The 23,288-nt window shown below is 44.9% G+C and overlaps 2 protein-coding genes and 1 long non-coding RNA gene across 4 annotated transcripts; all 3 read left to right on the forward strand.

Moving 5' to 3' along the window:
• The first annotated feature begins 4,642 nt into the window (after positions 1-4,642).
• LOC133391841 (uncharacterized) lies at positions 4,643-5,131 on the forward strand. The gene is made up of 2 exons (XR_009765302.1): positions 4,643-4,681; positions 4,790-5,131. It is a non-coding gene; the product is annotated as an uncharacterized LOC133391841 (long non-coding RNA).
• Positions 5,132-7,851: 2,720 nt separating this feature from the next.
• Positions 7,852-18,887, forward strand: LOC5666890 (uncharacterized). Of its 2 annotated transcripts, none has more exons than XM_061645089.1 (3): positions 7,852-7,935; positions 17,227-18,492; positions 18,560-18,887. In XM_061645089.1, exons 1-3 carry the CDS (start codon positions 7,891-7,893, stop codon positions 18,767-18,769), a joined length of 1,521 nt encoding a protein of 506 aa, XP_061501073.1. In that variant the 5' UTR covers positions 7,852-7,890; the 3' UTR covers positions 18,770-18,887. The 2 variants fall into 2 exon arrangements, with proteins under 2 accessions (XP_061501073.1, XP_001687971.2); XM_001687919.2 differs by lacking the exon at positions 7,852-7,935 and adding an exon at positions 17,010-17,113.
• On the forward strand, positions 11,538-13,347 carry LOC133391413 (uncharacterized). Its single transcript, XM_061645732.1, has 3 exons — positions 11,538-11,640; positions 11,754-13,022; positions 13,090-13,347. Exons 1-3 carry the CDS (start codon positions 11,596-11,598, stop codon positions 13,297-13,299), a joined length of 1,524 nt encoding a protein of 507 aa, XP_061501716.1. The 5' UTR covers positions 11,538-11,595; the 3' UTR covers positions 13,300-13,347.
• Positions 18,888-23,288: the final 4,401 nt, after the last annotated feature.

The raw sequence follows: 23,288 nt of genomic DNA on the forward strand, positions 1-23,288 counted from the left end.
TACAATGAGGTATAGAAGCTGTTCAGACCCAGGCACGAAATCACTGTCATTTGATTGTGTTTAACGTGCATTACAGGGTTTTCCGAAAGAAATCAAGACCACGGGACACTTTGACGAATCGGCGAGAGTCAATCGCAAGACTGCGGAACGATACTAGAAAAACGTTGACGATACCGGAATCTGCGTATTTGTATCGCAAGACTGCGGCACACTTTTTCGGCCACACTATCGTACCCCAAGGACATATAACTTATAACAGACATATAACAGCCTATCGGAAAACCCTGTATTTCCATCCAATATTTCTTAGTCCATTTCTTTCATAATTTCGGACTGTCGAATAAGGATAGAGCAGTATTTTTAAAATATTCTATTTTGAACGCAGGTACGTATGATTTTATCTCATTTATACAAGAGCCAGTGCAGTTGGGAAACTTTGACAATGGGGACCTTCACGATTCTAGTTAGTTTTTTGTATGGAGTTTGACAGTTCCCAAGGAAACATTTTGGACCTAGCTTGAACAAAAACTGGGCTGTCTTGATCTATCTTCTATACCGCACCTGCTTGCACTCATTCGCGAGCGTTAAAATATACTCTCTCGATTTCATGTTCTCGCGAATTGCCTGCTGCTGTAAGAATGTATGAGTGAATGTGCAGCGTTTTTCTCTGTGCTTCCTCTTCTCCCCCCTCGTTCTTACTCCCTTCTTCCATCAATCCGATGCGCAATTCCTTACTCGACCGCGCAATAACATTTGTAAGGTTCCGCCGCAATGAGATGCTGTACGGAAATATACAGAGCAATATCCATTTAGCATCCGTGGTCCACACGGAACGCCGATACCCCAAACACCACCGGCCAATATCAAATTCTCGATATTTTGGCGGTGACTGGTGAATGAATGTGTCTCCCCTCTTCTCATCAATATAATTCACTTGCTACATCTCCTCCCCTTCTTCCCCCTTCTCCTAGAACTCATACAAATGAAATTCTAGAGAGAAGTGTGAGAAGAGGGAGAAGCATCATCAGCTTTTTCGCTCTCTCTCAAAAAATAAGTCCAAAATTGTTTGCCTTTGGGTACCAGTTTGGGTACTGAGATAGGGCCCCATCTCAGGTCCATAGTTTTACCCATTCATCGCGTTTTGGAAGTTTGGGTTGGAGGCTGAAATCATGTTTCGGTTTTGGTTTTGGCTGAAACACTCCATACAAAACCACACAAAAAACTAGCCTGCAATTTTCAGTCTAGATTATTCTAGCCACAAAGCTAGAATTAGATTCGAGTACCTGCTCGAAAACACGGTGTTGTTTAAATTTATCCCAAGGTGCATTAAAGAGATCAAGTGATGGAATCTGGAATCAAAGTATATGTAGTCCAGGTGGTCTCATAGCACTTTTTATAACCAATTTTGAACATCACTTTTTGGCAGAACGAGTGAAAACTTTTGCTCTAACGAGCTTTCTGGAGGCTTGACGAATACTCAAAACACTCTTAAAATCTTCATTCAGAAGCAGAAGCGATAAAAATCAGCCTTCTAAATGCATACACCTTGGGATAAGCCCACCTGTATATTATACTCACATAGATAGCTGCTCGAAAACTGCTGTACAATGCAAACAGCTGACAGGCTGAAATTTCAGCCTACGAACTTAAAACGGAAAGGGCCCCAATGACGGCAGAGCTTTTTTGCCCAAGTTGATATGTTACTGATATTTTTGCTGCACAATCACTGGTAACTCTTACTCCAGGAGTGGTTTAATATGTGCGTTTTAGATAGAACATGATGAAGACTATTGCAAAGTACATGAATCTCTACAATGTTTAAAAAATAGGTCATTTATGGCACCTGAGGAACGAGTGACATGGATAAGGAAGAAATAATCTGTTTTACTCTACGGAAAGTTATGACGCACGATGGAAGTTTAAACAGCTGTGTGGTGTGCCAAAACATGTTCCTCCGTCGTGTGATGGAATGGTCGGAATCGTTGTAACATAACATAATCGACGTATATAAAAGCGGCGGCTACCTTTCACGTAATCAGTGTCTTGTCTTCCCCTGCTTAGCGGAGGACGTCTACAAAATGAATCGACTACTGCTAGCGTTCGGGCTCGTCTGCATACTGCAGGCTGCCACCGGAATTCTATACCATCTCACAGGCACATCAACTCTCCTTTGAAAAAATTCAACTTTGTTACACGCCTTCCCACGCACAGGGTCTCTCTGCTGAGCCGAGACCAGAGTTTGCGTTGAATGGTACCGTTCCAGCAAGCAACCGCATTACAGCGGTGAAAAACGAAGCTAACGTCACTGCGACCGCCATCATGGCACTCAACGTGACTACTGTTAACTCTGGTTATGCAGGGCTTATCGGCACAAAGGCTCAGATTGAAAAAGTCATCACCCAGTTCGATACAAAGGCTCAGGCCATCCTTGCCGCCTACGATACGCTGCTGGCTGCTAACGATGGCAACGTCTCTGGACAGTTCGACGCCTTCGTCACCACCATCAATGCAACGATAACTTATATCGCGACCAACGCCAGCAACGTTACGGCCGAGCTGGGCGTGTTCAACTACACTGGCATCTCGGATGAGCTGACGGACGCGTTCGAGCGCATCCTTACCGGGTTGATCGATCTAAGAACGAAGACTGCCACCGTGCAGACGGATATCCAGGCCGCAGTTAACATTGCAGGATCGGCGACAGTCAGTGCGGACATTCTGCGCCAGTACGTGCCCCTGCGAAACATGTACGATCTGCTGCGCGCGGCCAGCAACCTGCGTGCCTATCTGCCGCTGGTGCAGTACATTCTGACCACTACGATCGAGAACATCGCGGAAGCGGACAGTTACTTGATGGATCTGGGGGCCCTTCTGTTGACGGGTGTGTCGACGGAAACTGGCAAGTACGCAGACGATATACAAAGGATTGCGAACGAAACTATTAACCAGAGTGTAGACGGTTTTGCCGATAAGTTCTCCGATGTTTCTTTTATTGTCATTGCCATTGTAAATGGACCTCGTTTTCCTAATGCTCCAAGATATGACGATCTTGTAAGAGCAGCAATCATCCTGGGTTCATCCTACAATAACGACACGCTGTTTCAACCAACAAACACGATGGTTGCTGCATTTAACAAAATTAGCACATCATTGACCTCGCGCATTGCTACACTGCAAGCTGGTTTCAAAGTGCTTGACTTCCCACTCTTCAAGCAGCTAGTGGACACGCTGATGGGTAATGACGAGTATGGTCGCTACTGCTATCAGAAGTACAAGGAGCTGGGTAAGGGAATTTTCGGACAGGCTTTCGATTCGGCCTGGCAGTGTGTGGACAACGAGTACGAGCGTCTCGAATACTTGAAGACCACCCTCGAGCTAATGGCCAACCTGTTGACTATCGATTATGATGATGTGTCAACGCACTTAAACAATTGTAGTCAACTTGAAAGTGGAGATAATTTGAATAACTGCTTGGCAGCGGTAAGTACTAGGAGCATGGAGTACACAGGTTAGCTGCTTTCTAATCGTCGTTTTTTTCTCTTCTCTAGCTCGCCAACTTCTATACGAATCTGTTTCCCCAAACTGCCAATAAGATTTCCACCATCTATCAACTCGCCACAAATGAGGCCGAAGCTAGTGAGAACCGTATCCTTATATGCATCGAGCTGGTTTACATACAAGGCACTGTTATTGAGTCGCAGAAAATCTCCGACAAGCTGGCAATCTGTAGCCGAGACGGCCCTAAGGGTTCGGATTAGGTAAAACGTGGAGATAACAAATAACAAGTATAAATAAACACAACGCGGCTAATTGAGCACGGCTTCATTGCAAAAAAAAAAGTTACGTGTGATGGTAGTTTTTGTTTGTCTATAGCGCAGCCCAACCTGCTTCAAGGTTGTTTAGTATCAATTTCAAACGAAGATACAATTGCATACAATGTTGCTTTACGTGAAGAGCCACGTTCAATACGCGTTCAGGCCCTGTTGAAGGTAAAACGACAAATTTATGTAAATGCAAATTCACCGCAATTCCCTTGCATTAGCCCTTTAGAAGGGATATAGCTACCCACCATCCCAAACTAGCTGTTGGTTAAACTAAAGTGAACAGAGCCGTAGCGATATTTGGCGGAAAATAAAAGAGTTACTTACGCAAACACGACCATTGCATGTTCACTTACACACTGCACTCCATCAGCACATTTGCAGTGCAATTTCCCCTTTGACCAGGCCAACGAAATGCTCGCATGATACAAACTTTCACACAACACGCACACACATAAGTGACGATGTAGCACTGAGTCAAACTTCCGCACAACACTAGCGATGTACACGTGATTGTGCATCCAATACGCTCACTATTTAATGGTGCATCCTAGCGTTGTCTGGCGAGCAAACAATCATCTCATAGGTTAAGCATTAAACAGTGATTGTGGAGGCAGGAATCCTGCGCGTCTTATCCTGTAGATCTGGTTTATCGATTAAATTAGTATAATATCTGCAGCAACAGGGCGGTCCCGTGGTACAGCCGGCAACTCATGAGTTCAAGCCCCGAATGGACCGTCGCTTCGTAGCAAGATTGACTATCCGGTTGTGTAAAAAACCTGGCAGATAACAGCGGCCTGGCAGTGTGTGGACAAGGAGTTCGAGCGTCTCACGACAATCTGAATAGCTGCGTGTTAGCGGTAAGTACTAAGAGCTAGAATTGAACCGTTATGCGGTAACCTTTACTGACTTTTCATGTTATTTCTCTCTTTATTTGTCTAGCTCACTCCCTCTCTTTCTTTATCTAGCTTACCAAATACTACAAGGACCTGTTCGCAGCCACTGCCGATAAGGTAACCCAAGTGTTCCAGTTCGCCACGGATGAGGCCGCAGCCAGCGAGAACCGTATCCTTATCTGCTTACAGCTGGTCAACATTGAAGGATCCGTCACGGCGGTGGAGGAGATCAGCGCTGATCTAACCACCTGCTCCATCAGTGGCCCACGCGGCACGGATTAAATAATAAAATCCAGCAAAATAATGTAATCTACCAGTACGCCTCGGTAAGGAAAGGTTGCCAAAGAAATAGTTTCAATAAACGCAACGACCCTAGCTGCGCAAGGCTTTATCGTAGCTAGGAAAAAATCTAAACCTCAACGTGCAATCGTATTTTTGTTGTCTTTCCTACTTTTCTGGCTCGCTCGCCGTGCGGCACATATGTCCTCGTGGCCATAGAACTACCGGCAGCTCAGTTTCATAATGTCACTGTAACCATCGACAATGCGCATTTCAAGCTAACCTGCTTCGAAGCTATTTACGCCTCATAGTCACGCGCTAGGTCTGCGTAGCAAATATGGAGCCCGAGGAATACCAAGGTCAACAGCGTTCTGAGCGTCTCTAATGAGCCATCCGTGGAATTATCCCAGTGCATCTGTGGTGAAGTCCTTCGTAGGCTTGGAATAATTCTTGGTCAATGCGTTTGCTTACTTTATGTAAAGGCATGATCATGATAACCATTGATAGATTGGTCTCCATTGGTCCATTGATAGGTTGGTGACTCTTCGCTTATACTTGAAATTAATGCCATCAACTGCTACATCACTGCATAAACAGAGCCTTTTGCGAGTGTTGATGTGTGTTGTTTTTTCATTACATACCTTCACAGCTGACTTTTCGATGATATATTGTATCTCGCATAGCAGAATTGTTTCCAATCCAAATCCTGATTAGTAGTTATCCACGGTATTTGTTGCAAGAGGTGCCTATATGTAGCACAAAAGATGAGAGAGGAACTTCATGATACTCCAGTCGTATGTCCTCCTGAGTAATCTGCGTGAACAGCTTAATCTACAGCTTCATCTACAGCTTAATCTAACTCCGGTTGATCATCTGGATCTAGATCACATGGAGTATCTTCAAGATCGTTTCCATCAGTTTATCACTTCTAATTGCTTTGTAGCTTTGCACTGATCACACTAGTAATCTTATCCATCATATGTTTACTCAGAAGCTCCAAGAAGAGAGAAGCAATTTACCTTACGACGTTACTATGAACAACTTCTCCGTGCGTTCTGAACTTCAATGACGATCCTTACCGTGGTGCTGTGTCGAGAGAGCAATCGTACTCCGTCTTCAGCTGTCTGTAGAAGAGCTTCTTCTCATCGCCGTTATTTCTAAAGTGCGATAGACCGCGGATCTGGTGGATCGTGTATTGGATATCATTTAATATTCTGCTTGTGCTAAAAATAGTATTCGTACAAATATTTACAGGCAATAGAAATACCAGGCATACTGTACATACATGCTTAAGTTTGAAAATGGAACAGTTAGCTAAACCACTTGATTCAACAAAATCCGCCGTATGTGTGTGGCGCTATATTCTACTAGTTGGTGTAAACTCTTATTTTTGTGTCTGTCAAAAGCATGCATTCTTTAGGAGGGTTCGCATCGCACAGGGAGAAATGCAATGGACGGAAATCGTAAAAATTCTGTTGTTATTGAAGTATGATCGTTAATTCGCGCAACTTGAACATTACAGTCATCAAGAAAATGGCTCGTTTGGGACGATGGTGCTGTAACATCTGAGGAGGCGACGTTTATTGTCATGTGAAGTATGAAATGGACGGTTTTAGTTTAGTTTAAATTATATTGAATAGTGTACACAAATAAAATAGTAAGTAAATCACGAAGAAACAATAAGGAAAGAACAATAATCAATGTACCGTTGTACATACTTCTCAAAAAATGATTGTTTATTCGAGGTGAAATTTGTGGTTGACTTGATTTTTTTAAAATAAAAGCAACTAGTTCCGGTTTTATCATAACATTCACTTATATGTAACCTATTTCATCCTTTTAACGTAAACGTAACATCTGCCTCATTTCTCGTTTTCCTGCCTGCGAGTGAATTTCACTTTTCCGTACACCTACCACGTAATTGTTGCACAATTTCATCAATTATTCCCCTTCGTTGTAATTCATTCTATGTTCTTGTTTATTTAGTTTTTTTTATTGGCAGCACTTTGATTTTAAGCAGTTCTGCTATTACACCGAAAAGTTCCCATTTTATCTTTCTCTCATGACATTCTTTTAACTTGTGTTGAACGTCTTCATTTGTCACAATTAGGACTATTGGCAAATTTGTACTTGCATTTTAGTTCTTGTGTGAATATCTTTTCATTTAACCCATTAGACTCATAGACTGTTTCGTCATTTTGGGCTGCCACAGAGTCATCTAAAACTATTTACTCTCCTTCAATAAATGATTTTGTCTCCTTAACTCAATTTATGTTGGTTATTCTCAATACAATTGGACGGCGCCAATGTATATCGTACCGGTCTTCAGGTGTCATAGCCATGACCTGTAGAGAAACTGTTGCGTGGTAAACTTTAGTCGCTCCATCTATCGTTAACTTTTATTACTTCGGCTCAATAGGGATAATTGTGAATCGATCCTATCTTTGACACTGTCGGTAGTGTTATTGTGAGCGTTATTAGTTAAACAATCGATCTGATACTGGTATTTTAAACTTTTCCTTCAGAATCTCCTTAGGAAAAAGGGCAAAAAGGTCCTTAAGAGTGGTGAAAGACGTGGGTTGTATTTCGAACATGTTTAGAAAACAGCCCCGAAACACATGTATTCTTAAATAATCTATACATGGGCCACTCATTGCACCTGAGAAACGACTAACGAAGATAGGGATGGTCCGATAAGTTTAGCAGTACCAAAATAGATTTCGCTCAATGGAAGTTTAAACAGCTGCGTCCTGTGCCAAAACACGTCCCTCCGTCGTGTGGTGGAAAGGTCGTAACCGATAGAACATAACACAATCAACGTATATAAAAGCGGTGGCTACCATGGACGCAATCAGTTTCTTGTCTTCTCCTGCTTAGCGGAGGACGTCTACGAAATGAATCGACTACTGCTAGCGTTCGGGCTCGTCTGCTTACTGCAGGTAAGTACTGGTAGCCACCGGACCCAGGATCAACTTAACGGTACCTAAAAACCTCTACCATGATGCGTTTGTTACACTCCTTCCCACTCACAGGGACTCTCTGCTGAGCCGAGACCAGAGTTTGCGTTAACCGGCACCGTTCCAGCAAGCAGCCGCATTACGGCGGTGAAAACCGAAGCTAATGTCACTGCGACTGCCATCAAGGCACTCAACGTGACCACAGTAAACTCCGCATATCCAGGGCTAGTCGGCACAAAGACACAGATTGAAAAAGTCATCACCCAGTTCGATACAAAGGCGCAGGCCATCCTTGCCGCCTACGATACGCTGCTGGCTGCTAACGATGGCAACGTCTCTGGACAGTTCGACGCCTTCGTCACCACCATCAATGCAACGATAACTTACATCGCGACCGACGCCAGCAACGTTACGGCCGAGCTGGGCGTGTTCAACTACACTGGCATCTCGGATGAGCTGACGGACGCTTTCGAGCGCATCCTTACCGGTTTGATCGATTTGAGAGCGAAGACCGTCACTGTGCAGACGGGTATCCAGGCCGCAGTTAACAGTGCAGGATCGGCGACAGTCAGTGCAGACATTCTGCGCCAGTTCGTGCCACTGCGCACCATGTACGATCTACTGCGCGCGGCCAGCAACCTGCGTGCCTACCTGCCGCTGGTGCAGTACATTCTGACTACCACGATCGAGAACATTGCGGAAGCGGACAGTTACTTGATGGAGCTGGAGACACTTCTGTCCACGGGTGTGTCGACGGAAACTGGCAAGTACGCAGTCGATATACAAAGGATTGCGAACGAAACTATTACCCGGCTGGTAAATGGTTTTGCCGATGAGAACATAAATACTGAAACAACCTTCAATGAGGTTTTGTTTTCGTCGAATATTGGAACTGCCCTAAAGTATCCCGATCTGATTGTTGCAGCAATCAATCTGAGATTATTGTTCACCAACGCCACGCTGATGCAACAAACGGACGCGATGGTTGCTGCATTTGCCAATATTAGCACATCGATGACCTCGCGCATTGCTACACTGCAAGCTGGTTTCAGAGTGCTTGACTTTCCACTCTTCAAGCAGCTCGTGGACACGCTGATGGGTAATGACGAGTACGGTCGCTACTGCTATCAGAAGTACAAGGAGCTGGGTAAGGGAATTTTCGGCCAGGCCTTTGATTCGGCCTGGCAGTGTGTGGACAACGAGTACGCGCGTCTCGAATACTTGAAGACCACCCTGGGACTTATGATTGAAATACTGGCTTACGATTACGAGGATGTGATAACGGAGGTATACGTATGTAATATACTTGCTAATGAGGACAATTTGAACAACTGCGTGGCTGCGGTAAGTACCAGGATCATGGTGTATACAATGTTGTAGTTTTATATCAATGTGATTTTGTTCCCTCTAGCTGGCGACATTCTACTCACAACTGTTTAACGAAACTGTCAGAAAGATTTCCACCATCTATCAACTCGCTACCGATGAGGCCGAAGCTAGCGAGAACCGTATCCTTATATGTATCGAGCTGGTTTACATTCAAGGAACTGTCCTTCAGCCGCAGCAGATCTCCGATAATTTGGGAATATGTAGCCGAGACGGCCCTAAGGGTTCGGATTAAGTGCAAGTCCAGAGAGAAAAAGAAAAACAGAAATGCTAGCATACTATGGAAAGAAAATGATGCCAGAGAAATAGTATAAATAAACGTAACGACCCTACCTTCGCACGACTTTATTGCTGTTAGGAATAAAGCTAAACTTCAACATGCAATGGTAGTTTTGTTGTCTTTCCTTCTTCGCTTGCTCGCTCGTCGTGCAGCACATTGTGATAATTTGGTGTCGTTGTCGTAGATCTACCGGCAGCTTCGTTTCACAGCCGCAGAACTTCAACTATGCGTAATACAACCTATCCTGATTCGAGGTAGTTTACGCCTCACGCGAGGTAGTAATTCTTTGTTAATACTTCTCTGATTTTCGTTATTTACTCCCCTATCTGAAGACATGATCATTTTCCAGTTATCAACACTCTTCAACAAAACAAGAAATTAATGTTATCAACTGATGCATGTTTTATTTTTTCCTTACATACCTTCTCAGTTCGCTTTTCGAAGATATATCGTGAATGATAGCATGCTTGTATTGTAACGCAATGTTGAAGTGATAAACTTGAATGATCTATGAGATCTGACTACAACTTTACTGCACGTAACTCGTTCCAACATATGGGATGGTATGCAATAAGGTCGGAAATAGGGTCTGAAATAAGTTGTAACGTTTGTTGGCTTTACCTCCAGTAAATCCTGCTTAGTAGTTATCGATGACATTTGTCGATGACATCTGAAACATAAAATTTGACAGTGGACCTTCGGGATAATCCAGTCTTTCGTCCTCTGTGTAGTCTTTGTGAAAAGTGCCAAATTCCGTATTTTTTTGATTTCGATCAGATACAGGATTGTCAACAGCTCTTCTGTCAGTCCATAGTTCTGTCAGTTTTTAGGGATTTTCTTAGTTATCTGACACTTTATGTGATATAAATTGGAATCTATAGCAACTTGTATGGACACATCCAATTGGATGTTCCGTCGAACCTGTCCAAAAAGCAGACCACAGAGTTAAATTAACATCATACAAAGTTCTATGTCAGTATCAAACAATGTATAAAGTGTCCCTAGCTATGACCTGTGAGACAGCTATGAGAGTCCTTGAAAAACCCTGTATTGCAGTCAACTCTCTTTAGCTTTGCACTGATCACAATAGTAGCCTTATATAAAGATGGTGGGGCACTACATGGTGAGACAGCTACAATGAGGTATAGAAGCTGTTCAGACCCAGGCACGAAATCACTGTCATTTGATTGTGTTTAACGTGCATTACAGGGTTTTCCGAAAGAACTCAAGACCAGGGGACACTTTGACGAATCTGCGGGAGTCAATCGCAAGATTGTGGAACGATACTTGAAAACGTTGACGATACCGGGATCTGCGGATTTGTATCGCAAGACTGCGGCACACTTTTTCGGGCACACTATTGCATCCCAAGGACATATAACTTGACAGCCTATCGGAAAACCCTGTACTTCCATCCAATATTTCTTAGTCCATTTCTTTCATAATTTCGGACTGTCGAATAAGAATCGAGCAGTACTTTTAAAATATTCTATTTGGAACGCAGGTACGCATGACTTTATCTGATTTATACAAAACCGAGTGCAGTTGGGAAATTTTGACAACGACGGCAAAGCTATTTTGCCCAAGTTGATATGTTATTGATAATTTTTGCTCCTAATCTCAGGTACCTCTTACTATAGGAAAGGTTTAATATTTGTATTTTTTTGTAGAACATGTTAAGAAGAGTATTGCAAAGTACATGAATTTCTAGAATGTTTAAAAAATAGGTCATTTATGGCACTTGAGGAACGAGTGACATAGATAGGGAAGAAGTAAGCTGTTTTACTCTACGGAAAGTTATGACGCACGATGGAAGTTTAAACAGCTGTGTGGTGTGCCAAAACATGTTCCTCCGTCGTGTGATGGAATGGTCGGAACCGATGTAACATAACATGATCAACGTATATAAAAGCGGCGGCTACCTTTCACGTAATCAGTGTCTTGTCTTCCCCTGCTTAGCGGAGGACGTCTACAAAATGAATCGACTACTGCTAGCGTTCGGGCTCGTCTGCATACTGCAGGTAAGTACTGGTAGCCACCGGAATTCCATACCATCTCAAAGGCACATCAACTCTCCTTTGTAAAATTTCAACCCGTACCGTAATAAGTTTGTAACATGCCTTTCCACACACAGGGACTCTCTGCTGAGCCGAGGCCAGAGTTTGCGTTGAATGGCACCTTTCCAGCAAGCAGCCGCATTACGGCGGTGAAAAACGATGCAAATACCACCGCAACAGCCATAAAGGAACTCAACGTGACTACTGTTAACTCCGCATATCCAGGGCTAGTCGGCACAAAGACTCAGATTGAAAAAGTCATCACCCAGTTCGATACAAAGGCGCAGGCCATCCTTGCCGCCTACGATACGCTGTTGGCTGCTAACGATGGCAACGTCTCTGGACAGTTTGACGCCTTCGTCACCACCATCAATGCAACGATAACTTACATCGCGACCGACGCCAGCAACGTTACGGCCGAGCTGGGCGTGTTCAACTACACTGGCATCTCGGATGAGCTGACGGACGCTTTCGAGCGCATCCTTACCGGGTTGACCGATCTGAGAGCAAAGACCGCCACCGTGCAGACGGGTATTCAGGCCGCAGTTAACAGTGCAGGATCGGCGACAGTCAGTGCGGACATTCTGCGCCAGTTCGTGCCACTGCGCACCATGTACGATCTGCTGCGCGCGGCCAGCAACCTGCGTGCCTACCTGCCGCTGGTGCAGTACATTCTGACCACCACGATCGAGAACATCGCGGAAGCAGATAATTACTTGATGGATCTGGAATCCCTTCTGTCTGCGGGTGTGTCGCTAGAATCTGCTTATTACGCATACGATATCGAAACAATTGCGAACGAAACTATTAAACTATTGAAAGTCAATTTCGCCGGTAAGAACATCGATGCTGTTAGTGATAGCATTGGGGTTACAACTGCATTTTTTTTTTTGGATGCCCCAAGATATGAAGATCTTGCTAAAGCAGCATTCTACCTGCGTGCATTATACACCAACGCCTCGCTGTTTCAACCAACAAACACGATGGTTGCTGCATTTAACAAAATTAGCACATCATTGACCTCGCGCATTGCTGCACTGCAAGCTGGTTTCAGAGTGCTTGACTTTCCACTCTTCAAGCAGCTCGTGGACACGCTGATGGGTAATGACGAGTACGGACGCTACTGCTATCAGAAGTACAAGGAGCTGGGTAAGGGAATTTTCGGCCAGGCTTTCGATTCGGCCTGGCAGTGTGTGGACAACGAGTACGAGCGTCTCGAATACTTGAAGACCACCCTCGAGCTAATGGCCAACCAGTTGTATTTCGATAATGAAGATGTGTCAGAACACGTATACTATTGTAATAAACTTGAAAGTGGGGATAATCTGAACAACTGCGTGGCAGCGGTAAGTACCAGGAGCATGGCGTACACAGGTTAGCTGCTTTCATATCGTTGTTTTTTCTCTCCTCTAGTTCGCCAACTTCTATACGAATCTGTTTCCCCAAACTGCCGAAAAGATTTCCACCATCTATCAACTCGCCACAGATGAGGCCGAAGCATGTGAGAACCGTATCCTTATATGTATCGAGCTGGTTTACATACAAGGCACTGTCATTGAGCCGCAGAAAATCTCCGACAAGCTGGCAATCTGTAACCGAGACGGCCCTAAGGGTTCGGATTAGGTAAAACGTGGAGATAACAAATAACAAGTATAAATAAACACAACGCCGCTAACTGAGCACGGCTTCATTGCAAAAAAAAAAGTTACGTGTGATGGTAGTTTTTGTTTGTCTATAGCGCAGCCCAACCTGCTTCAAGGTTGTTTAGTATCAATTTCAAACGAAGATACAATTGCATACAATGTTGCTTTACGTGAAGAGCCACGTTCAATACGCGTTCAGGCCCTGTTGAAGGTAAAACGACAAATTTATGTAAATGCAAACTCACCGCAATTCCCTTGCATTAGCCCTTTAGAAGGGATATAGCTACCCACCATCCCAAACTAGCTGTTGGTTAAACTAAAGTGAACAGAGCCGTAGCGATATTTGGCGGAAAATAAAAGAGTTACTTACGCAAACACGACCATTGCATGTTCACTTACACACTGCACTCCATCAGCACATTTGCAGTGCAATTTCCCCTTTGACCAGGCCAACGAAATGCTCGCATGATACAAACTTTCACACAACACGCACACACATAAGTGACGATGTAGCACTGAGTCAAACTTCCGCACAACACTAGCGATGTACACGTGATTGTGCATCCAATACGCTCACTATTTAATGGTGCATCCTAGCGTTGTCTGGCGAGCAAACAATCATCTCATAGGTTAAGCATTAAACAGTGACTGTGGAGGCAGGAATCCTGCACATCTCATCCAGCAGATCTGGTTTATCGCGGTATGTTAGCAGTCGACCCAGCCCGTAAAGTCTTTTTAGGCCGTCCACAAGGAGGCGTGGTAGGCCCAAATTGTGGTGGCAAGATGGCGTGGAGGCGTCCGCCATTAAGGCCGGGATAACGGACTGGCAGACGAAGGCGCGAGACCGTGAGGGGTTTCGGTCTCTCCCGAGGCAGGCCAAGACCGCAAAGCGGTTGCAGCGCCACATAAGTAAGTAAGTAAGTTAGTTAGCAGTCGAGTATCGAAACCTGCAGAGCTTCGGTCTGGATTTGTTTTCTCTACCCACTTCACATGTAACACTAAGGAAGGTTCACGCATTTAGCGGACAGCAGCACACCACCCCGCACCTAGTAGTCATCGCTACCGAGGGCATGAAAACTGCAAAATCGTACACCGCAGCTGGACACATTTTCAACAGGCCTCAACTCGTGCAGCTCGAAAAAAGCAACGCGGTGACGTAAAGAACCTGCCTGGCGAACACTAAATCCATTCCTAAGCCGACAAGGAATCGCATTAAGCATTAAGCAACAATGCTGAAAACAGCCAAAGCTATCGTAGCTCATCCGCATATTTTGAATTTAGTATAATACCTGCAGCAACAGGGCGACCCGGAATACAGCCGGCAACTCGAACGACTCAATACCAAGCCCGTCATGGCTTCAAGCCCCGCATGGACCGTCGCCCCGTAGCAAGGATTGACTTGACTATCCGGCAGTGCGGTACTAAACAAGTCTCGAAAACCTGTATAGGCCGGCATGTCCGCGTAGGATCTTACGCCAAATAGAATAAGAAGAATCTGCAGCAACAACGCGAAAGGCACATACACTTTACTTAACTTCCGTTTGTCGTATTTTTGTATTGATTGTTGACTTGCTTCAAGTGGTGCAGTGGGAGACGGGAGGATACTCAGACATAGTCACGGAAGCCCTGACATTTGACCGTGTTTAACGAAATTCAATTGTTGTTGTTTCGTTGAGTTTTGAGCTTAAGGCAAATCGTTTATATGTATAAGTAAAATTCTAGAAATAAAATCTCTTCAAACTTTATCACACAACACAACAAGCTACTACGGACAGTAATTATAAAGTGCTAGAAAAAGAGGCACCGAAACGCGAAAGAACATGATCCGAAACTGTTGGATTGAAAAGAAGCTATTAAACTTACGACGTTACCGTGTATAATTCCTCCGTGCTTTCAATAGTGATCGTCACCGGCGTGCTGTATCGAAACAGTGATCGTTCTCCGTCTTGAGGTGCCTTCAATAGCCGTACATCCAAGGTGTGAATTGTGAACATATACTCGCAATGCTCCAACGGAATAATCTATCACGAAACATCGGATCACCTTCGCGCACGTGGCACGTTCGCACTCATTAAACGTTGCGCCGAGATTTGGCGCGTCTACACTGCTCTGGTAGATTGTGCAATGGATGGCATTTACTATTCTGGGATAGCTTGGCGCACGCCATTTGTTTGACGAACGTTTGCAAGAAGTGGAAACGCCCGGCGTACTGTGCAAATGCGCCATAGGTTGCCATTGGAACAGCAGCTAAATCACTTGATTCAACAAAACGCCACCGCTACACTCTGCTAGTTGGTGTCTGGAAGAATGGACCATTCTTTTCACGGCTATCAAAAACATTAGTTCGTTAGGACGCTTCGCATCGTACGGAGAGAAATCGCTGGTTGGACATTGCAAACATTCTGTCAGTATGGAAGTTTGCTTCGTAAGAGAAGGAAGAATACACGGCTCGTAGCGGCACTGGTGCTGTAGGATTTTGGCGGGGCGTTTTTTTGGCTAGTGAACTAAAATATAGTCAATTTTAGAGGGCTACTTAACCTTTGTTTATCGTATGTTTAGATTTAAGTATCTACAATGGTGTGCATGAATAAAAAGTAATTCAATTATAAATAAACAACCAGGAAAGAACGATATTCATGGTACGATTTTACACACTTCTCAAAATATGATAATTTATTCGAGGCAAAATGCGTGGTCGTCTTTAGTAACTTAGTAGACACTTCAACTGTTTCGACCGTTTTGGGCTGCTGCAGAACCATATTTGACCATGTTTGCGTTTTTACAACACATGATTTTGTCATATGAATGCATGCCTTAAATAGCCTAGCTGACGACACCACAGCCTTACCGGAAGTCACCATAACATTTATATCTGAAACATCCTTATCTTAGGTCCTTCTCTTTTAACCGCATAAAGAGTTGAGAAAATCTTTAACAAATCTTCCGTTTTAACGCAACCACAATGGTTTCATCAGATTTAAGGAAGATTCGGGACAATCTAATATTAGAAATTGATGTTAGCAGGGTTTTCTTTAAATATAAATGTAATAGAATGACAAAATGTTCTGTTACTGATACTTTTACCTCCGAGTCGGAGTATAGAAGTACTGTAGGACAGTGGTCTCCAGCCTGTGTTCCGTGGCGTTAATAGACGTGGTCCGCGAAAGAATTAATGTTTGAAAAAGAAAAGCTTATTTTTTTCAATTCGTGCATTTTTTCTCCACAATCAAGATTAAATTTATATAACAGGCATATCAAAAATAAGATTTAAACATATTTTTGATCAAAAACTGAGTCCAAAAAAGGTGTGCCCTCTATGGATGTGGGCCACGGCAAACGTATTTTCAAAGCCAAGTGGTTCGCGATCCTAAAAAGATTGGAAAGCACAGCTGTAGGAGAGTGTAAGCAAGGATCTTATTATTAACATGCATAGAAATCTGGCCCGAAATACATATATTCGTGAATGCTCGTAAGATGGGTAATTTATTGCAAGCACTAGTAACGAAGAAATGGGCTGATAAAAGAGATTTCCTCCATCGAAAATGATGGCGCTCGATGTATTCAGCGTTCTAAGTCGAGACCGGTACAATTTGAACAGTTGCGTGCTGTGCCAAAACACGTCTAGCCATCTTTTCCTGGAACAGCCGGTGCCGATGGTACATACCACAATCAACGTATATAAAAGCGGTGGCTACTGAAGGCGCTATTAGTTTCTTGTCTTCTCCTGCTTAGCGGAGGACGTCTACGAAATGAATCGACTACTGCTAGCGTTCGGTCTCGTCTGCTTACTGCAGGTAAGTACTGGTTGCCACCGCACCCAGGATCAGCTCAAAACCACCTCAACACTCTTCTGGAAAAAATTCAACCCGTACCATAATGCGTTTGTTACACGCCTTCCCACATACAGGGACTCTCTGCTGAGCCGAGACCAGAGTTTGCGTTGACCGGCACCGTTCCAGCAAGCAGCCGCATTACGGCGGTGAAAACCGAAGCTAATGTCACTGCGACTGCCATCAAGGCGCTCAACGTAACCACAGTTAACTCCGCATATCCAGGGCTAGTCGGCACAAAGACTCAGATTGAAAAAGTCATCACCCAGTTCGATACAAAGGCGCAGGCCATCCTTGCCGCCTACGATACGCTGCTGGCTGCTAACGATGGCAACGTCTCTGGACAGTTCGACGCCTTCGTCACCACCATCAATGCAACGATAACTTACATCGCGACCGACGCCAGCAACGTTACGGCCGAGCTGGGCGTGTTCAACTACACTGGCATCTCGGATGAGCTGACGGACGCGTTCGAGCGCATCCTTACCGGTTTGATCGATTTGAGAGCGAAGACCGCCACCGTGCAGACAGGTATTCAGGCAGCAGTTAACAGTGCAGGATCGGCGACAGTCAGTGCAGACATTCTGCGCCAGTTCGTGCCACTGCGCACCATGTACGATCTGCTGCGCGCGGCCAGCAACCTGCGTGCCTACCTGCCGCTGGTGCAGTACATTCTGACCACCACGATCGAGAACATTGCGGAAGCGGACAAGTACTTGATGGAACTGAATACCCTTCTGTCGACGGGTGTGTCGACGGAATCTGGAAAGTACGCAGATGATATCAAAAAAATAGCGAACGAAACTATTTACCAAATGGGAGGCGATTTTGCCGAGGAGAACATGAGTGCTCAAGCAGCTTACACTGAGATTACATCGTTGCCGAATATTAGGAATGCCACATCGTTCTCCATGCTGAACTCGGCAGCCAACAGGCTGGGAGCATTGCTCATCCCCATGGTAATGACTCCACGAACGAGCGGGACGGCCTTACTATTTGCCAGGATTAGCACATCGATGACCTCGCGCATTGCTGCACTGCAAGCTGGTTTCAAAGTGCTTGAATTTCCACTTTTCAAGCAGCTAGTGGACACGCTGATGGGCAATGACGAGTACGGTCGCTACTGCTATCAGAAGTACAAGGAGCTGGGTAAGGGAATTTTCGGACAGTCTTTCGATACGGCCTGGCAGTGTGTGGATAACGAGTACGCGCGTCTCGAATACTTGAAGACCACACTTGGGCTAATGGTCGACCTGTTGGCATTCGATTACGAGGATGTGATAGAGCAGGTCAACGTATGTAACACACTTTCAAATGGGGATCTGAACAACTGCGTCGCACAGGTAAGTACCAGAACCATGACGTACATAGGTTAGTAGCTTTCATATCGTATTTTTTTCACTCCTCTAGCTCGCCAACTTCTATACGAATCTGTTTCCCCAAACTGCCGAAAAGATTTCCGCCATCTATGAACTCGCCGCAGTTGAGGCCCAAGCTAGCGAGAAACGTATCCTTATATGCATCGAGCTAGTTTACATTCAAGGAACTGTCCTTGAGCCGCAGAAGATCTCCGACAATCTGGCAATCTGTAGCCGAGACGGCCCTAAGGGTTTGGATTAAGTGAAGTCCAGGGAAGGAAAAAAAACTTTAAATGATACCAGCATATCACAGAAAGAAAAGGTTGCCAGAGAAATAACTTCAATAAATGCAAATCGAGTAGGTTTGATTAGAAATCTCATTGATAGTACAGCACGATCTTCATATGTCTGTTGTTTTGAAATGGGAACACCAATTGAATCAACAACATCCTCCCGTGTGAGGAGCCGAGTAGTTTTGGTTGTTGTACAGTAGGAATAAAACACTTCTTTAAGACGATGAGCAACGAGGTAGAGTATAGCGCTTATATGTACTAGAACCAGATTGAGTTTGGTATCCGTATGCATACATGAGCTCAAATTCAGCAGCGGGTTTACAGTGTCAGGGGCCCTAAGCAGTAAGAAGCGTTGAGGCCCCTTTGTACATGATTACTGGGGGGTACTCGGCATCTGTCTTTGATTATGTAACATTTCAACTTAAATTTGGTGCTGCCGGGGGGGGGGGGGGGGGGCGGGGTGCTTAGGGTTCGTCTAGCGCGGGGCCCCAACGTCCATCACCCACGGGGCCCTCCTTGCTAATACAGTGCCATATTCTATCAACTGTTATGGATAATGGACTAAAGATTCCGGGGCCCCTCATTGACGGGGCCCCCCGCAATTGCTTACTTTGCTTACCGTTAAATACGCCACTGCTCAAATTATGTTTTATATCGAACCTGAGTCTACGTCATACCCCGTCAGCATAGATTGAAATCAGATACACCGAACTCATCGTCCTTGAACTGCCTTTAATTTTTGACAGTAATCCAATTCCCTCGGTTCTGTAGTTTGAATAGCAATTGCAGCCGTTTCCATAGCGATTTCCCGGTGAAATCTGTGTATGAGATCTTTTATGGGATAACATTGATGTTGAGCTGTAGATACTAGACATTATCAATTGCGGTGTAATATGCCGCAGGATCTCTTAAATATTGCTGATAGGAAAGAAAAATCAACAAATGAGTATTGAGGCGTTTTTTTACCTGTAGTAGATCAGTCTCTCGTCTACAGGGGTGGTACAGTTGTCAACTCGCACGATAAAATAACATGCTTCGCTATATGGGTTCAAGCCCCGAATGGACTGAGTGTCCTCCCTGTTTGAACTGAGTATGCTCCTCCTAGATCTTTTGAGGAAATCAATAGGAAATCAATCAAGTTACTTGATAGCCAGCCAAGCTCATATACACCTTGATCTCAACATCAGCATTATTGTGCCATAGAAGAAACAGAAGAAAACGTTTGAGCTCTCTTCTACCTATTTCCAGTGCTTTAATATTATTAATTTATTCGCATCGGTGCGCCTTTTGTCACCTACAATTTCCTGCCGAGAATGTAGACAACATTGGCAATCTCTGAACTCATCACACACAACACAATCGTGTGCCGCCACAGCTCGGAAAACAATCAAATGTTGCAAACTCTCTCTCTCTCTCTCTCTCTCTCTCACCACCTTCCCTAAAACGCCTTCGTAACAGCTCCAACAACAACCTGACCGCTGAAGCATAAATCGTGCCGAAAGTTTTGCAGCCACCTTCCTAATCACGCCTTTCTACGGTCTTTTCCGGTGGCGTTAGAAAGACAAATGATGAACCATCGCGATATGGTGGTGGAGCGAGAGGAGAGCGCACGGATGGGCGCTTCAATCCGCTCCTCATTGCCGATTGTCTTGCAAGACGGAAAGACAAATAACACACACACACACACACACACACACACACACACACACACACACACCGGCCCATCAAGATCGGGTCAAGGTTTTTCGCAGTGGCGCGCGAGCGCGCAAGGGCTTGGTTTTTGTGTTGGTTTCCACGCCACGATCGAGACTTTTCCGGGGGTGAACGAAAGCAAGAGGTTCAGAGAACGGAGAGAACGTCGAATTGGCGCATATTTCGGGCAGTTGGCACCCGATTGCCCTCTCTCTCTCTCTCTCTCTCTCTCTCTCACCAGTCACTACACGATGCAAGGTTTTGTGTCGCTTAAGGTCAAACGAAGCGAGAGCGAGCGGCCGCCGTCCGCCGCGTCCTGTTTTCCCTCCAATCCAAGGGGGCTGGCGAAATGATAAATGGCCGGTGAAAGATCGCGGCGTAGCGCAATAAATTTATTCGATTTCTTGCACCGTTGCCGATGAGAGGTAGCTGTGTGGCGAAGATGCGGATGGACAGGGGCTGCTGTGTGACGAAAGGAGTTTTTTACGAGATCGATGGGACGGTGCATCGTATATGAGTGCAACTACTGTGCAGGATAAAGTGTTTTTCCTTTTGAAATTAGAAGTAACTTCTTTCAGTAGTTTGCTGACCAGTTTGTTCACCTCCACCCAGCCGTCATCATTGCGATCAATCGACCTGAAACGTAGCCAAACGTGTTCGCTCTGGCTAAACAGATCTGGCCCGGCTGATAGCGGCCGGCACAGTTAATAGGCTGGCAGAACAATAATAACTGCCAGTAAGAGAAAAGGTTCCTCGCCTGCACCCCGGTGCCGGTGGGAATCATAATTTGAATTTATATACTTTTAATATATTCTTACCGGTTTGTTTGTCTGCTTGCACTGTTTAGGCTGTGGGTATACCCTCCCCGTATTCCACCCAATATCTGGTTTGGGCCGGCAAACTGCTCTCCCCTTGTGCGCTGCCCCAGCCGATCAGTCAGTTCACCTGCCCAATAGGGTTCTCTCCCTGCCCGCTGTACGGCCGGTTTCTAAGCGAACTTCTAAAGCTCTTTCTCATTTTCCGTTCTGGTGCTGTTCGCGATCGCATCCGTCTCGGATCCCTTCTCCTTCCTCGATCGTTCGTACTGAAGGGAAAGCCAAACCAAGCGGCAGATGCCAACCATGCCGAACCATGTGAACCTACCCGCGTGCGGCTTCCGAGGGCTTCCCGAGTAAAATGTGAAGCATAAAATATGTATCCCATGTGCAGCGCGCGGCACTGAGCGAATAAAACAAAAGCACACACACACACACATGGATGAACAGTTGAAGAAAACCGCGTACGAGTGAAACATAAAACAACAGCCAAATAGTGAAAAGGAACAAAAAAAACATCCGCCGTACGCAGAATGCAGAAGCGGTCAGTCGTAGCGGCCCCCGAACCGAAAAGTAAACGAATCAAAATGGTCCGCTTGATGAGTTGATGAGGAGGTAACAAAAACAAGAGAGAAAATGAAAAAAAGCACACACACACACACGGAGCCAAAGCAAAACAAGTGGAACGAAACAGAAAACCAAGCGATGAAATGGAAATGGAAAGATACAGAAACAGGCGAGTAACAAACGGAAAAGACAAAACCCAAAAGTAGACGATTGCGGGCAAGTGACAACGGGGAAGCGGAGCAGCGGGCGGGGATGAGTTTGGGATGCGTTAAAAATAAGAAAGTACGAAACGGCACCGCTCAACCCTGCACAACGACGACGACGAAGACGACCGAAAAGCCATCATATCGGCACCGCCACGGTTACGGCCCCCACCGGCGGACTCCAGCAGCTCCAGGGGGCTCATCTTTAGCATACGCGCGCGCGTTTACGCCCAATGCGTCCCCCGCCACCCGACCCGATTGCAGACACTGCGCCGTTTGGGAAAAGACGGGGCAGAGACGAAGTTTTGCAAACAAAAAAAGGCGACGGTGGAACGGCGGAAAATGGGCACTGAAAAACGCATCACGGTCATGTACGGCCGTTTGCTGTTGGGGATGGGGACGGAACTCCGAAGCCGAGCCTCATCATTGAGGTCCCCGGTTGTGTCTGAGCTCTTTTCCCTTTTCGTCTTCCCCCCTCTTTGTTTAGTGGGCCTCAATCAGTAGAGCGAATACGAAAGAGCAGCAGTAAAGTTTGAGCATATTCGGAGTGGATAAAAACATCTTTCCCGAGATTTGCCTGGCACGGTGGTGCACGGGGTAAGATTAACATGCTTTACTTGTTTTGTTTAATCGGCGTGTGTGTGTTTGTGTGTTTAGTTTTGCTTTGCAATGGAGTTTATATAGTTTAACCTGGAATTCGATTCGATTGTTATTGGACGATTTATGTAATCAGATTAGTTTAAGTGGGTTAGTGTAAGTAATGACGGTTGACACTAGATCTAGACACTTTTTCTTTTGAGGTAGAAACTAAGGACGTGTTAGAGCTGAAACATCTACCATAAGATCAGTTATTTGTGTAAATATAAAATAACACATTTGTTTGCTCAATGTCTGTTAAATTTCACTTTGCAACTATGAAATCAACATTAACGATCATTGTTTTCTTACTGAACCCAATCAAATGGGTGTTCTTTACTGATAAATGTCAACATTCCTTATTTCCTTTTTGTTTTACCTTTCTATGCTCGCTGTTCTTCTTGAATTTGATTTTCATTGCTATTTGTTTCTTATTATCAATGTTTTTTAATGAATATTGCGTAAACACAATAGTTGACACACATTTTTTGTGGTTTTTATTATGCTTTAACCTTTTCGTCTAATGTTTTTGTGTACTTTTCGATTATTTTTAGTTTGTATGTTATTAGATAGTG

This window comes from Anopheles gambiae, chromosome 2 (genome assembly GCF_943734735.2).
Source record: "Anopheles gambiae chromosome 2, idAnoGambNW_F1_1, whole genome shotgun sequence".
Taxonomy (NCBI): Eukaryota; Metazoa; Arthropoda; class Insecta; order Diptera; family Culicidae; genus Anopheles; species Anopheles gambiae.

Coding starts and splice junctions, on each gene's coding strand:
- LOC5666890 (XM_061645089.1), top strand. CDS start 7,891: ATGAATCGACTACTGCTAGCGTTCGGGCTCGTCTGCTTACTGCAG. Junction 7,936..17,226: donor GGCTCGTCTGCTTACTGCAG/GTAAGTACTGGT, acceptor TCCCACATACAG/GGACTCTCTGCTGAGCCGAG. Junction 18,493..18,559: donor TGAACAACTGCGTCGCACAG/GTAAGTACCAGA, acceptor TCACTCCTCTAG/CTCGCCAACTTCTATACGAA.
- LOC133391413 (XM_061645732.1), top strand. CDS start 11,596: ATGAATCGACTACTGCTAGCGTTCGGGCTCGTCTGCATACTGCAG. Junction 11,641..11,753: donor GGCTCGTCTGCATACTGCAG/GTAAGTACTGGT, acceptor TTCCACACACAG/GGACTCTCTGCTGAGCCGAG. Junction 13,023..13,089: donor TGAACAACTGCGTGGCAGCG/GTAAGTACCAGG, acceptor TCTCTCCTCTAG/TTCGCCAACTTCTATACGAA.